This window comes from Helicoverpa armigera, chromosome 10, assembly GCF_030705265.1.
Source record: "Helicoverpa armigera isolate CAAS_96S chromosome 10, ASM3070526v1, whole genome shotgun sequence".
In the NCBI taxonomy this organism is placed as follows: Eukaryota; Metazoa; Arthropoda; class Insecta; order Lepidoptera; family Noctuidae; genus Helicoverpa; species Helicoverpa armigera.
Window position 1 is genome coordinate 7,373,209 of NC_087129.1, and position 15,116 is coordinate 7,388,324.

The window sequence follows — 15,116 nt, forward strand, 5'->3', positions numbered from 1 at the left end:
TCCAATCAGTTATTTCTTACAAATAAAGCGAAGCCGCGCGATGCGCTTCGACTCTGGGGCCCGATTCTCCTAAGTTAATAATGACAAAATCGAATCGAAATATGATCGCAATAGCAGGTTTAACCATCGGGGCCCTGGGGCCCGATTCTCCTAATTTTACTTAAGCGCCATTCGATTGACGTTCGACTCGATTCGACTGAGCTCCAATCCCGACTCGATTACGATTGAAGCGTATGTGGCATTCCGCTATTTTTTCTTTGAAATAAACGTTTTTATCCTTTTCTGTCATTCAATAATGAATCATTTTGTCTGTAAATGATTTACGATTGCAAAATGATTGTACAGCAAACTACCGTATAGACCAAAATCATCAAAATAGCAGACCAATCGCACACCAATCAAATGTCAATCGAATACGATTGGTCTTCTATTAGGCCCTCTTTTATTAGGTTAGGGTTAAATTCTAGTTAAAGTAAAATTAACAGGGTTTAAATTCAAAAAGCGTTGTTGAACGTTAAAATTTCATAATAAAAATGTCAAATTAACTGTGGTCAAAATTGACATCGGTCAAATTTTAACTTTAACTTTACCGTAACGTACGAACAACCGGCCCTAAGTAGCAGAATGCCCGCTATGGTTAAAACTGTTATTGCGATTCAATTTTGACATTATTAACTTAGCAGAATCGCCCCCCTAATAAAAGACCAATCGTATTCGATTGACATTTGATTGGTGTGCGATTGGTCTGCTATTTTGGTGATTTTGGTCTATACGGTAGTTTACTGTAGAATCATTTTGCAATCGTAAATCATTTGCAGACAAAATGATTCATTATTGGATGACAGAAAAGGATAAAAACGTTTATTTCAAAAAAAAAATAATAGCGGAATGCCACATACGCTTCAATCGTAATCGAGTCGGGATTGGATCTCAGTCGAATCGAATCGAACGTGAATCGTATCGGAAGAAGCACTTAAGGGGAAGCAGGTTGAAAATAAGTTCTGAGTAACAAAAAATATTTTATTCGGTAATAATATCGTTAAGATAAACATGACTGGGTATATCGGTGCTTTATCTTGGACGACATAAAGGTTGCTCTTCAGGGGGAGTTTCAAACATAAAGTCTCTTGGGTTCTTTCTTTGCGATCTGCGGTAAGTTTCTTCAATAGATATATAAGTGATGTAACCCACAATGAAAACTGAAAATATGTAGGTATTTGTACATATCGTAAACGCGACTTGAATATTAAGACAGAGGAAGGCAAAACAAGGAATGTAAAAACAGAATAGTGTAACTTCCGAAGAGTGAAAGAAGTTTTCAATTTTCGCAGCTTAACGAGTTTTCCCTCTTACTCTGGCCCACCGCGGCGCACATTTTAGCTGCGTGTATTAATTTGTTTGATATCGTGGGTCTGCGTTGCGTTTCTACTGGATTTTCGTGTACTCCAATGGAAACGTAGACCCACGTCGATAGCGTTGAGCTATGTTACCGCCTATTCAAGCAAGCCACGCATGTATCAATGACGTCAATTCATGTTTAGAATCTCCGTGGGTTGCAGTGGACACAACCTCATAGATTTTCTTCCAAAGCAAAGCTTAATACACGCGCGTAGCCTCTCCGTGCACCGCGGTGGGCCTGCGCCTTTACAGAGTCGGGTTTGATAATGGAGACAAAAAAACAATCAAATCATTAGTTTTATAAAAATCCATTTGATTTTACCTGGCAACCAGGTGGGCATAGTTGCTAAAGTCCTTGGTATAAAGTTAGGTATTCCATGTGCAAAAGCAGTAGCAAAAGGTTTTTGTTCGTGTGGCGATATTTTATAATAAATAATCCCACGAATTACAGCTAAATCACCGAATGTTCTCCCCATCTTTAATTAATTTAAATAATCACCGATTATCAATAATGCAAGAATTGTACCAAAATTACTGAAAATATAACAAAATGGTGTCATACAATAGAAAAATTGACATTTCAATTTACATTTATTTTTAAAACGTGATTAATGGTCAATCACGGGTCAATCCGATATAACGTGGTGCAAAAAATAGTATCGATAGAACTCCTTATTACACTTGACTAAATTCAGTCGTCTTCCTTTACTAAATTCAGACAAATGTAATCGCATTTAGGAAGGTAGGTTTCATTAAATCATTAAGACATCTAATTAGACAAACCTAATTAGACGACTGTATTTAGGTAAAGGAAAAGGTCTTACTTACAAACGGTTCCGAAGACCACATCTAATCTCCCCACCATCACTAAAGGTGGGATGAGGCGGTCGCGGTTTTTTAAATGAATTCTAAAATATTAGATTAGATTAACTTTTAGTTTATATTACATTACTAGCCGTTTTCCCGCGGTTTCACCCGCGTCCCGTGGGAGCTACTGCCCGCAACGGGATAAAATGTAGCCTATGTTACTCGCAGACTCGCAGATAATATAGCTTTCTAATGGTGAAAGAATATTTAAAATCGGTCCAGTAGTTTTTGAGTCTATCCTATCTATTTGAATCTGTCAATTGTCATGACTGTCATTCATTGACATTTTTGACACTTGAGTATTTTACTTACTGCATGCATGTAAGTAGTAGACAAGCGATTATATAATTCAACGTTTAGAGTGAATTAAGTCAATATAAAAATGGGCAAGCACTTTGGGGAACTTGCTAAAATCCGAGGATTGATAACTTACAAGCTATCGCCCCATGAACAACGTGCTTACGCTAATGCTGTTTCTGTTGGATTGCCCAATATATTCCGCAGATTCCGCGAAAGCGTCTTCAAGTGGGCCCCACGTAAGTATTAAAACTAAATAAGATCAAGATATAGTGCATATTCAGAAAGCTTTATTGAGTCTGACAATTATGCAACAACTGGGATGGGTTTCATGCAAAGTTTAGTAGTGTAATCATCATTGTAACTAGAGGTCTCCAATTAGTGAATTTTTATCACTGTCCTAATATAAGGAAGTGGCAAAATATCTTAAGCTCTTGTTGTTTGTGTAGTTATCCCTACAAACCTGTTACTAAAAAGTAGTTTCTTAATATTGGAATTTGAAGTAAGTTACATTGAAAATCATTGACAATAATCTAAAATCTTAGTAATAGAGCTCCGTTTTACCCTTTTGGTTACAGAACCCTAGAAATCAATAAAAGGAATAAGCATTTTTAAAATCAACAATTTTCTGATTTCTTTTTGCCAACTAATACTATAAAACAATAAAGCAAAATTTTGTTAGGTTATTACATTATTTTTTAATTGTGTATGAACAAGTTATAGTTATCAGCACGGATATTGGGCTATGACCTTCACCTTCCAGAAGCGATTTATTGGTTTATTGCCTTATGTGTACAGTGCGCAAAGCGATCCCCACTCTTCGGCCGAGAGCTCAATATCTGTGCCGATAACTATATATGAATTTATTTCCTTTTTTCAGCCTTCATCATTGGTTACTTAGTCTACGAGGGAACTGAACGAGAACATACTCGTCTAGCACGCAAGAATCCTGCTGATTTTGAAAATGATCAATAAATAGATGTATTATTTAAGCAACAATATTTCAATATTTATGTTTTAGTTGTTAATTAAAAGTATGTAAAAGCACAGATATTATTTTAATAACCAGATTTGAGAGACTGTGATGTAAATTGTACAGATTGTACTTAGCTGCATCTCACAGCCTGGGGGAACTGCTTCCGTTATTAGCCACAGACCATTACCATGGGGGTTTACTAAAAATTTACTTCCAATGCTTACTGGTACAGTCAAAGCCAAACTGGCTATACGTCTATACACATACAAACATCCAAAACTGCTACACAATGTAGAGTTCATGAATTGCTTGACAAAATGAAGTACACGTTCTTAAAGTTTTGAAGTAGCTTAACTCTAACTTGAGTAATAATGACTACATAGTACCTACTTATTAGTGACTAACCGACATGCTTATCAACCAGAACTCCAACCCTCTTATTATAAAACGTGGTATCAAACAAGTATCGGCTTTTGTACTTCCTTTAAATCAGCTTAAAGTATCATAAGTACTGTAACTAACCAAGACGTCTTCAGTCTGGTTTACCACCACTACCTTATAATATGGTGGCAAAAGTCAGCATAAGCTAATAAATCCAAAAGTAGGTAGCTTAGCTTCTAACGAGCCTTTCTCAAATCCGGCCTAACGGCCTCTGACGTAGTATTATAACTGAAACTGCAATTGAGTAGCATTTGTGGACACCGTCTCGGGTCTTTACGTGCCCTCTCAGGCACGGGTGACAGGGGTGTAACATTAAAGGCCTATTCAAACCTGAGCGATATTCGCTGCCGCTGTGGGTAGAGGTACGTACCGCGCGGGGTTCGCTCAGGTATGTAGTATCAAGTGCCGCGGCTAGAGCGACCTGAGCGATATTCACTGCCGCTGTGGGTAGAAGTACATCCCGCCCCTCACTCCGCGAAAATTTCTTATCTCTCTGAGCGAAACTCGACTACCGCGCGTTATTCTACCCACAAGGATAGCGAAATCCGTTTTGGTGTGAACAGTAATATTACCGCATACCCACAGGGTTTTCTCTGCCGCAGACGGTAGCGAATCCGCTTAGGTCTGAATAGGCCTTAATACCGTCAACGTCGAGACTGGGCTGCACAATGCGTAAAGACCCCAGTACACATTGGCCCAAGCGTGGCCAATACACGCCATTACCAATGTGAACACGGGGTATTGGTGCACGTTTGTCAATGTTTCGCGTGCATTCGGCGAGTTGTCGGTTTTTTGGGCACACATCAAAGGAATCGTGGCCCAGCGTGGCCTATGGTGTTTACACATTCGGCCAATGTTTAGTTCGTCTCCGGCCGCTGAGGATAGTAGACTTTTGTATTGCGTGTAAAAATAAATATAGTACTGGGGCCAGATTCTCCTAATTTTACTTAAGCGCCATTCGATTGACGTTCGACTCGATTCGACTGAGATCCATTCCCGACTCGATTACGATTGAAGCGTATGTGGCATTCCGCTATTTTTTCTTTGAAATAAACGTTTTTATCCTTTTCTGTCATTCAATAATGAATCATTTTGTCTGCAAATGAATTACGATTGCAAGATGATTGTACAGCAAACTACCGTATAGACCAAAATCATCAAAATAGCAGACCAATCGTACACCAATCAAATGTCAATCGAATAGGATTAGTCTTTTAATAGTAGCAGAATGCCCGATATGGTTAAAACTGCTATTACGATCATATTGCGATTCGATTTCTATTCGATTTTGACATTATTAACTTAGGAGAATCGGGGCCCTATAGTATACAAATAAATAGCCGCAGCCTTAGTTACTTCGACGTCCATCGCAAGAGGTTTGCCAGGCAGCAATGAGCCATGCATTGGAAAGCTTGGCCCAACACAAGCCAATGCGTACTGGGGGCTTAACGTAATATTGTGCAATTTTATTGACATCTAGAAAGCGCCTAAACCAGTGGTTCTTAACCGGTGGTCCGCGGACCACTGGTGGTCCCTGGAGGCATTCCAAGTGGTCCGCGAAGCTTAGCTTCGCGACGTTGCTATACGTTATCTAACTTCGCGTATTCAGAAACTGTGTGCCCTTATTTATGCATTTGTCAACAAACAAAAAGTTAAGTACGTTTGGGCAAAATTTTACGTAATATTTGGTTGATGTCCGATAAAATTTCGCGCTCGCTTCGCTCGCGTGTTCAGAAACTATGTGCCCTTATTTTGACATTTGTCAACAAACAAAAAGTTAAGTACGTTTGGGCTAAATTTAACGTAATATTTGGTTGAAGTCAGATAAAAATTTCGCGCTCGCTTCGCTCGCGTATTCAGGAACTATATACCCTTTTTTGACATTTTTCAACAAACAAAACGTTAAGTACGTTTGGGCTACATTATACGTAATATTTCGTTTAAGTCCGATAAAAATTTCGCGCATTTGGAAACTACATAGGCAAGTTTTTCTTTATTTGCATTTGCTTGCCAACACAACTGCCGACAGGCGTTTAGCTTTGAGTAGAACTGACCCAAAAATTCAGATTATTTTTTGATAAATAATAAAGAAATGAGTGCTAATTTAGGTAAACCGATGAGGTGGTCCCCGGCAAGACAAACTTTCGTTAAGGGTATAATTTAGGCGATCACCAAAAATATTTTTAAGACTCTAAGATGAGGCACCAAATAAAATAAACCACTCCAAAAAAAAAAATTGACTTTATTAAAAGGGCACTAAAGTATATAATATTATGATCCAAAAAAAATAAAATAACATCAGAAAAATCGCAAATCTCGCACAAATATTATTTTTGGTTCCCAAAATGGATTAATGGTCACCAAATTCTATCCAACTAAAAGATTAATATTACTACCAAAATCAAAGTTAGTGACGAAAACGAATCGCTGCAAAACCGACTCCACGTAGTCTTGTGTACCCTACCCCTAGAGTGCAATTCAAAACCGCGTAGGCGCAGAGGGGCGCGGCTGAGGCTGGCCGGCAGAGCTGGCCAGCAAGCCGAAGCTGCGGTGGTGAGCGTGAAAACCATCTGCGACGATAAGCTCGCATGGGACCGCCGGGGCCCCGCAGCGCCGGAGCCGTGACAGAAGCCATGCTTGCTGCATGTTGCGTGCTTACATTTTCCTACTGAGTTACACACAAATTCATATAACAATAAATAAGCGACGTACGTTTGGGAACCCCAGTATATTAATTGGTATTTGGGAAATATTCTAGCGATCGTTAGCTTTTTTAGTCTAACAAAAATGACCAAGTTAGGAGTCATGGTATTACATAATTGGTAACATCTAAGTAGTGACAATATATAATATTTGGTCTAAAGTGTATTTTAAAGGCGTCCATATATTTTTTTAGTAGTCAATAATACGAAAAAATGGTTTTACCTAATAATATTTTTGGAAACGTTATTTGGTGACCATTTATCCATTTTGGTAACCGTTTAGAATTTTTTTGGTAGTAAAATAGGTACTTTTTTGGGTGGTGTTTAAACACAAGCCTTTAGTTAAAGTGGTCAAAAAGGTTAACAACCACTGGCCTAAACAAAACATTCAATAGAGGTGGGTGACATTAAGAGCAAATTCTTAACACGTTGAAAATCGAGTACGAGAAAATGCCTGCACTGGTAGAGGTAGAGATGCGAGTGCGGCTTCATGAAAACATTTTGGAATGGACAAGACTAGCGTTATAATACTTTAAACTTTGCGGCCCTTGACCTATGATAACATTAAGCAATATTACAAATCGTGAACGATGCACGTCGCGTCGGGTGTCAATAATGTGTTTCTGGCTTTACACTCTGTGGCCGAACGTCAACAGTTCATTGGCTTTGCTTGCCGTGCCGACGTCAACAATAAAATTTTATTGTGATTGTGAACCTAACTTATACAAGATATATAATTACATTTTAATCGAATTTTTCAATGAAATAGCGCAACTCCAAAGCGATTTCAAATGAATTAGTATCTTCAGTGGATTTTTTAATGTTTATGTGGCCCTACGGGAACTGGTAATATTAGGTTTATATTTCTTTATAATTTATTAACATGTTAACAATTTAAACTTAGTGGATTAACATAATTTTATTTACCCAGGTATCTTCAACTTACAAACTTAATATAACAATTTAGTCAATTAACAAAATGTTAACGTTGTTGTAAGTACTTTCACTTATGTGTTTAATTCTGTAGTTTAATAATAAGTAATAATTAATCAGTGAATATTATCGTTACAATCTGCTATCGAAATACTTTTAACTTGTGATCAGTTTGTATCCCTAATTAGAATTTAAAAGCAATGTAATTAGATATCTTAACTAAAATCAATTTTGTGTTGAGATTATCATATTACTTATCTTTAGTTGTTTTATTAAAAAAATTCCTTTTCATAAGCTTCCTATGAAGTCTACTGACTCAATTGGAGAACCTTCAGTAAACACAGATCTTGTTGGGGAAGTTGTTGAGCGGACATCGCACAGGAGCAGGCAGTTGTTGACACACAACTAAATATTGAAGAAGATATGGACGGTGACTCAAAAAAAGCACAATCCTATGCACACAACAGAAGAGTGAATAATTATGGTAAAAATATTTTTTAAGAAACCGTTGTCAAACATTGCTAAATTGGCTCCAGAAATAATTAAGTAATGCTATTTTCAGGCTATATAAAATATGTAAGCTTGGTGATATTGACATTGCAAAATGCAGCATTAGGTCTAAGTATGCGATATGCTCGCACAAGAGATGTGGAAATGTTTTCATCTGCAGCAGGTAAAGTATTATGTATTTTATGATTATACACAGTATAATTTGTTTATCATTGAGTTTAAATTCACGCTTATCAGCAACATGGCTAATCAATTATGTATTTCTTTTCAGCCGTTTTAATGGCAGAAGTATTTAAATTAGTCATATGTGTGTGCCTTGTTATGCAAGAGTCTGGTGGTGTTGAAAAAGGTGCACACTCAATGTACAGTGTAGTAATATTAAATGTCAGAGACACATTACGAGTCTGTGTGCCATCATTTTTATATATTGTACAAAATAATTTGCTTTATGTGTCAGCATCTAACTTAGATGCAGCCACTTACCAGGTAAAACAATTTGACTTTGACTTTGAAAGCACATAAAGAACTTAATAATGAAGCCTAACTATAATTCTAAAACCTAAATATGTTATTTTCAGGTCACATATCAACTAAAGATACTGACAACAGCATTTTTTGCTGTTCTTGTATTGAAAAGACAGCTCAAGAAGTGGCAGTGGTTTGCATTAGCAATTTTAGCAGCTGGAGTAGCTCTTGTACAGCTGTCCTCTACTGAAAAAACAAATGTCGCTAAACCACATTTACCAGAGCAGTCCAAAATATTAGGATTTAGTGCAGCATTGGCAGCTTGCTTTATATCTGGTTTTGCAGGAATATACTTTGAAAAAGTACTAAAAGAATCTGACATTTCTGTAAGTTAATTTCTCTCAAAATGAAATGCTGTTCCTAAATTAAAAATTTGTTTCTTTTTAACTAATAATAATGGGGCTACAAAGTGTACAATTACTTAGTTAGCTTAGTTTAGTCTAACACTATTTCAATGAGTATTCTAGCCTGTTATTTACTTCTATTTAATTAATGTTCACTAACAGTTTCAATTTACATATTATTTAACATAAGAATGAGCTCAGGGCCAACATGTTTATATGTTATGAAAGAACAAAAGATGTGTTTGTAATGACTTCAATTCATTTTGTTTACTTGTTTCAGGTGTGGATGAGAAATGTACAGTTGAGTTTACTGTCTTTACCATTTGGAACCATTACTTATCTTGTAAATGAAGGAACTCAAAATAATTTGCTTAAAGGCTTTGATGGTTTTGTTTGGTATCTAGTCATATTACAAGCAGCGGGAGGCCTTATAGTTGCTGTAGTTGTCAAATATGCAGATAATATACTAAAAGGTTTTGCAACATCTGTTGCAATCATCATTTCCTGCATAGCATCAATTTACATATTTGATTTTAACCTCACTGTACAGTTTGCTGTTGGCACACTGTTTGTTATCGTCTCAATTTTCCTATATGGTTATGTACCCAAGAAACCTGAGCCAAGGACGTCTCTAAATGTATGATCATTTCTGTGCTTTACTTAAATTAAGTCCTTTTTATTTAAAGTATTTTATCAGTGCTTGTTTATAATAAGCTTGCCTATTTTCATAAGACTTACAAATAGATATTCATTAAGAATGATCAGGGTAATATAAAGTGTACCCTAGCAAGTATAAATTATTAATTTTGATAGGAACCGCTAAAAACAATGAATTTATTCGAGTATTAGTCAAGGATTTTTTAAACATCCCTAAACAGGAAATGTTCAAAAATGCTATGATAAGCAGTGGCTGAGTTTGTAGCTGATATTTTCACAATGGATACTTAACATTTTAGCAATACAAATTATTTTATAATTATAAATAATAATCAATTCATAATCAATTTGTGAAATAACAAACCTATTTTTGGTACATAACTATAATAAGTTAATTATGATTGTTTTGCTAATTAAGTTTTATAAAATGTCAAATGGCATTTAAAATATTTTCATGATGGTAAGTAAGAATTAAATATGAATCAAAAGCAGAATCTATGCTATCTTATATTTATAAGTAAATATGTTAATAAATTATTTTCAACTTAATATGAATTTATAATCTTTCTCTTCCTCATTTGTTCCAGCCAATTAGCAAGTTGTTGTTGAGGAGTTAGTGGACTCCGTTTGTAATAGTCTGCAGGTGGCTTTCCTTCCTCCAATCTTACAAAATAATGACTGAATTGGTATCTCACTTCTCCCATACGTCCCCTTGCATGTCTTCTTATTCCTTTAATCACCATTCCTTGACCAGAAAATGATTCAGCTGAAACAGGAAGATGCATTGTTGTAACATAGGTGAACTTGGTTATTTAATTGCTAAAGTATTTTAACTATAACTATATTTATTTATATGCAGAGGAGAGGTGTAAATAAAGCTATTTCAAAAACATAAAATATGGGTGTATTTGGGAAGTGGTAGCAAAGTGACTTTAATCAATACTTGGAGAGTTGTTGAGGCTTTTGAGTTATTTACTTACCAATCCACAAATTGCTCCTAAATTCTACATTATGCTCTTTTACAGCTAATTCTTGAGCTTCAAGTATGGCTTCCTTGACAAATATTGCTCCTTTTTTATTAACAAAGCTGAGTTGTTTTACAGCCTCATCTACTGTCATTCCTCTGACAAAACTAGCAATATACCACAGCTTCTCAGGACTATACTTTATATTGGTCTTCTGATGACATACAAACTAAAAATAAACACTTAGTAAATCATTGTGTACTAATTATTGTTACTTCTTAAATTTTTATATTAGTTGATATATTGGTTAATAGTATGATATAATATTGGCACAACTTTTATACACTGTTGGTTGAGACTCCAAATTAAGCTAGTGATGCTAGTTGTTTGTGCTATGGGTGCTAGCATAAACTGATCATCTTCTACTTATTAGACAAGCATACATATTTAAATATAAATGGCAGTTTTGGCAGTATACTTTACAATTCATATGCAACAAAATTTTTGGCAATATATATGTTCTTATTATTTCAGGAACAAGATAAAAGCAATGCAGCGAAATATTGAGAAGATTTGACATCAAGATTGAATAATAATAACTATTATCCATGTGCACTCCACCATTTCTTTAACACTATCTCAAAAGGGCTTCGACGTGTTGGCTTTAGCCCCACGTTCACCTTAGAGAAATCTGGGACTTTGTAGTCCCATGGTGGTAGATTTATTATCAATAAGTATAACTCATTATATTATTAAGACATTATTTTGTACTGCTTTTTTGTATGCTTTCATCGGAACCGAATTCTAAATAATATAATAATCATAAATGTTTTATTACATTAAGAGACATATTGTTTCAGGGCGTGCATGTATTAAGAATTCTCATAAATCCTGCCTTTTAACAACAATATCTCATACGTTAGCCTGTTACTTATTTTTTATTAAGCATAAGTTTTTACAAGAATATCTACACTAGAGAGATAAAGCTTATACATTTTAATCCGTCCATCACCTAGTAAACTGGTGTACTCACCGCTGGCCTTGGCTCTTCATCAGATGATTGTGGAGGATAGATTTTCTTGTTATACTCGAGAAATCTTCGCGGTACATCTGATTTTGACCATGCCAGGACTGTCGAGCTGTTGTGTATATTCCTAGTCAGATTTGTTTTCGAGCTACTGAGACATAGATTCTTAAATAATTTATGCATTTTTCCAGTTAATATAGAAGTAGTTGAAACAAATTTGTAATTAGTTAAACACTATTCTGTAACATAACATAACCTAATAAAACAATTCTCATAGATTATCCGAGGTTTAGTTTTTTATTTTATTCAACCACAGATAAAGTATGCACAGATTACTGTAAGCTAGAGAGTAAAGCGCATACTAGACAGTCATAACGAGGGTTTTTTTTTCTTAGCTACTAGCGGACATGGAGCTCTGACGAACGTAGGCGCCGACATCCGTTTATAATATCAACGACGCCGACGAAGCTCGATGCGCCGACGCGACGTTATATAATTTTGAGTTCGCGTAACGAAACTTTCATGTCATCAATGTATTTATTTCGCATAGTTACTTTGCCATTACAGATATCTAATTCGACATAGTACATACTTACAAATATTTCCTTAACTATAACTTAACTATATCCTTACATACTGGATACGTATTAAGTGTTGCTTAAGTATTTTAACTATAACTATATTTATTTATATGCAGAGGTGCAAAGGAGATGGCCAAATTTTCATAGAAAAAAAACCCAGAATCGACAGCAACGAAATGGGTACCAATGGGTTCATTATTATTGACCTTTGATGGTGCCAAAAAATCCAGCCTGAAATCCATGGGGTATAGGAGCTATATCATATTTTCACAAAAATAAGTTATGTTGAATTTATGTTGATTTATAAGATTATTGACATCAAGGCACATAAAAAACAAGGTACACTAACATTGTATAAGCCAATGGTAATATCCCCATAGTTACAGAGTTTGCCTGGAGATTAAAAGATCTTGTATTAAACCACTCCAGATACGATTAAGCACCGACCTTACCTACTTGGAGAGGTTTCGCAGTTACATGCAACCTTCACAACTGGCTATGAAATGTTTTTGGAGAAATTGTCTTTGAAAATCGCGCCATGTGACATTGTCAAATATAACAAATGACTTAGCAATGCAAAACGGTCCAATCACGAGTCTGCATTCAACTTCTAACGAACATCAAATAGTAAAAGTAAACTTTTTTGTGAACTAAAATCTTGATCGAAAAAACGTTATAAAAAGAGAACCCCATGGTTTTTAGATGATTTGAAATACTTTTTAAAATCCATAAATTATACTGAATCCTATCATACCTATGAAGTTCCTGTCGATTCTGGGTGTTTTTTTGGCCATCTCCTTATGCTAATTCAAAAAAAACATAAAATATGTACATACTACACAGTAAATTATCAACTACAGAATAGTGTTCTTTAATTATTCTATTAGGGAATAGAACAAGTCAATGGAATAAAGGGAGAAAATTAGATTAGATTACATTTTTTTAGCTTTGGCATTTAAGGGAAAGCCTAGTTACGTAGTCAAAGAAATTATATTAAACGTAGTAGGTACAACGCCACGGAACGAGTTCTTGGAAACAATATATTTTATTCTAAAAAGAAAAACTCCGATTCTCTGTTAAATACCATAGACTATCCTCTCATAAATGTGCCGTGTGTGCTGACCTTACAAAAAAATTGGCTGTTGGTGACATGACATCTGTGGTATGTCGATGTCGACTGTTCCGTATTTTTGTTGTTGAAGAGCCAGAGGATTTTTTTAAAAGAAACTTCTCTGCGTTTTGTAAAATTGCGTATGGCGTAAATTCTACAAGAGAATTTATTGTGAGTGACGTAAACTAAAGACAGTATAGTGAAAAATGCGAATAGTCTCCTGTACAATTCGTTCGAATATATAGCTGAAGGCTGATGAATATGTTTTCTTTAATTTTGTCAATCTTTAGTTGAAAAATATTGTTAAAACACAATGTGCGATATTTACATCGCGGTTGTATGTTCCTCGAACATGAACCGTAGTATGGAAGCTCATGCATTTCTTGCGAAGAAAGGCTTTAAAGTTAAGTCTTATGGCACAGGAGAAAAGGTTAAGTTACCAGGTGCATCTGCTGATCGACCGAATTGTTATGAATTTGGAGTCCCTTATGACGATATATATAACGATTTAATGGAAAAGGATAAAGTTTACTACACACAAAATGGTATTCTGCACATGTTAGATAGGAACAGAAGAATTAAACCCTGTCCAGAGAAGTTCCAGATATCAACTGAGCGGTTTGATGTTATAATAACTTGTGAGGAAAGAGTATACGATCAAGTCATAGAATGGTTTGGTTCAAAAAGATCAGTTTATAATCAACCAGTCCATGTTGTGAATATGGATATTCAAGATAACCACGAAGAAGCTACCATTGGTGCATTTTTAATAAGTGACATGGTCACAAAGATGGCTCAAAGTGACGATTTAGATAATGATATTGATGAACTTTTGCATGAGTTTGAAGGAAAATGTCACCGGCCAATTCTTAATTGTATAATGTTTTACTAACATACCAGCCAAATTAATTTTAAAAATATGCTTCCAATTTAAAAATGATTGACAATGCTGTGAATATAATTTATACTATCACTGTATTCATAAGCAGATTAATATTTTCAAAAATGTTGATGTATACTCACAATGCCTTCTCATTTTGTAAGCATTTTTACGAGAAGTTTATATTTCGATTTAGAAAATCCTGATCTTTTAATGAATAAAAACTCAATATGTAAAGCAAAGGTAACATTGTTTTTGAACAAGTTATCTGCTAGTATACCAATAAAGTGACCAGTTCATTAATTTAAAAAACAATTTGATCTGTTTGAAGCAAATCCACATGAGTTAATATTTATTGTCTTTTATACTACATACACAAGTTTGTTCGAGCAGCAATTCTTGTTGTAAATATTTATACACTTACCATAGTGAACTGAATAAAATTTTAAGTTCCATGTATAAAGACTAAAAATGTCCATAATATTCATTAATGAATTTATCTGTAAATGTGTGTTTTCATTCTTATAAAAGGATAAAAAGGTTTTTTATATTTATTTTATTCATTTTTTCCGAATTTCTATCCCAAATGTTCTTCAATAGATTTTTAACCTTATCACAATAGTGGAAGGTTAATGTTCGATTGGAAGTCGGGTAGGTTGACCTGGGGCCCGATTCTCCTGATTTTACTTAAGCAACATACGATTTACGTTCGACTGCAATCCAATTACGATTGAAACGTATGTGGCATTCCACAATTTTTTCTTTGAATTAAAGTTTTTATCCTTTTCTGTCATTCAATAATAACTACCGTATAGACCAAAATCACCAAAATAGCAGACCAATCGCATCGATTGGTCTTATATTAGTAGCAGAATGTCCGATATGGTTAAAACTGCTATTGC

The 15,116-nt window shown here is 35.0% G+C and overlaps 4 protein-coding genes across 9 annotated transcripts; 3 read left to right on the top strand and 1 right to left on the bottom strand.

The window, feature by feature from the left end:
• Positions 1–2,554: 2,554 nt before the first annotated feature.
• LOC110372294 (cytochrome b-c1 complex subunit 8) lies at positions 2,555–3,611 on the top strand. Its single transcript, XM_021328908.3, has 2 exons — positions 2,555–2,801; positions 3,443–3,611. Exons 1-2 carry the CDS (start codon positions 2,648–2,650, stop codon positions 3,535–3,537), a joined length of 249 nt encoding a protein of 82 aa, XP_021184583.1. The 5' UTR covers positions 2,555–2,647; the 3' UTR covers positions 3,538–3,611.
• Positions 3,612–7,305: 3,694 nt separating this feature from the next.
• Positions 7,306–10,199, top strand: LOC110372292 (UDP-N-acetylglucosamine transporter). 6 transcript variants are annotated; one of them, XM_021328904.3, is made up of 7 exons: positions 7,306–7,527; positions 7,613–7,674; positions 7,910–8,098; positions 8,177–8,287; positions 8,396–8,610; positions 8,703–8,975; positions 9,274–10,199. In XM_021328904.3, exons 3-7 carry the CDS (start codon positions 8,038–8,040, stop codon positions 9,634–9,636), a joined length of 1,023 nt encoding a protein of 340 aa, XP_021184579.2. In that variant the 5' UTR covers positions 7,306–7,527; positions 7,613–7,674; positions 7,910–8,037; the 3' UTR covers positions 9,637–10,199. The 6 variants fall into 6 exon arrangements, with proteins under 6 accessions (XP_021184579.2, XP_021184581.1, XP_049696733.2 ...); XM_021328906.3 differs by having other exon boundaries at positions 7,950–8,098; XM_049840776.2 differs by lacking the exon at positions 7,613–7,674 and having other exon boundaries at positions 7,306–7,537.
• LOC110372293 (large ribosomal subunit protein uL22m) lies at positions 10,145–11,953 on the bottom strand. Its single transcript, XM_021328907.3, has 3 exons — positions 11,649–11,953; positions 10,631–10,844; positions 10,145–10,416 (listed from the first exon to the last, which is right to left on the bottom strand). Exons 1-3 carry the CDS (start codon positions 11,823–11,825, stop codon positions 10,196–10,198), a joined length of 612 nt encoding a protein of 203 aa, XP_021184582.3. The 5' UTR covers positions 11,826–11,953; the 3' UTR covers positions 10,145–10,195.
• Positions 11,954–13,357: 1,404 nt separating this feature from the next.
• On the top strand, positions 13,358–14,764 carry LOC110372363 (RNA polymerase II subunit A C-terminal domain phosphatase SSU72). The gene has a single exon (XM_021328995.3). It carries the CDS (start codon positions 13,648–13,650, stop codon positions 14,224–14,226), a length of 579 nt encoding a protein of 192 aa, XP_021184670.1. The 5' UTR covers positions 13,358–13,647; the 3' UTR covers positions 14,227–14,764.
• The last annotated feature ends 352 nt before the right edge of the window (positions 14,765–15,116 follow it).

What these genes read in the sequence shown, in the direction of transcription:
- LOC110372294 (XM_021328908.3), top strand. Translation starts at nt 2,648, where the DNA reads ATGGGCAAGCACTTTGGGGAACTTGCTAAAATCCGAGGATTGATAACT. An exon ending in CGTCTTCAAGTGGGCCCCAC is followed by an intron (nt 2,802 to 3,442) that starts GTAAGTATTAAA and finishes TCCTTTTTTCAG; the next exon opens with CCTTCATCATTGGTTACTTA.
- LOC110372292 (XM_049840776.2), top strand. Translation starts at nt 8,038, where the DNA reads ATGGACGGTGACTCAAAAAAAGCACAATCCTATGCACACAACAGAAGA. An exon ending in CAGAAGAGTGAATAATTATG is followed by an intron (nt 8,099 to 8,176) that starts GTAAAAATATTT and finishes TGCTATTTTCAG; the next exon opens with GCTATATAAAATATGTAAGC. An exon ending in TAGATGCAGCCACTTACCAG is followed by an intron (nt 8,611 to 8,702) that starts GTAAAACAATTT and finishes TGTTATTTTCAG; the next exon opens with GTCACATATCAACTAAAGAT.
- LOC110372293 (XM_021328907.3), bottom strand. Translation starts at nt 11,825, where the DNA reads ATGCATAAATTATTTAAGAATCTATGTCTCAGTAGCTCGAAAACAAAT. An exon ending in ATGAAGAGCCAAGGCCAGCG is followed by an intron (nt 10,845 to 11,648) that starts GTGAGTACACCA and finishes GTTTATTTTTAG; the next exon opens with TTTGTATGTCATCAGAAGAC. An exon ending in TAGGAGCAATTTGTGGATTG is followed by an intron (nt 10,417 to 10,630) that starts GTAAGTAAATAA and finishes TTCCTGTTTCAG; the next exon opens with CTGAATCATTTTCTGGTCAA.
- LOC110372363 (XM_021328995.3), top strand. Translation starts at nt 13,648, where the DNA reads ATGTGCGATATTTACATCGCGGTTGTATGTTCCTCGAACATGAACCGT.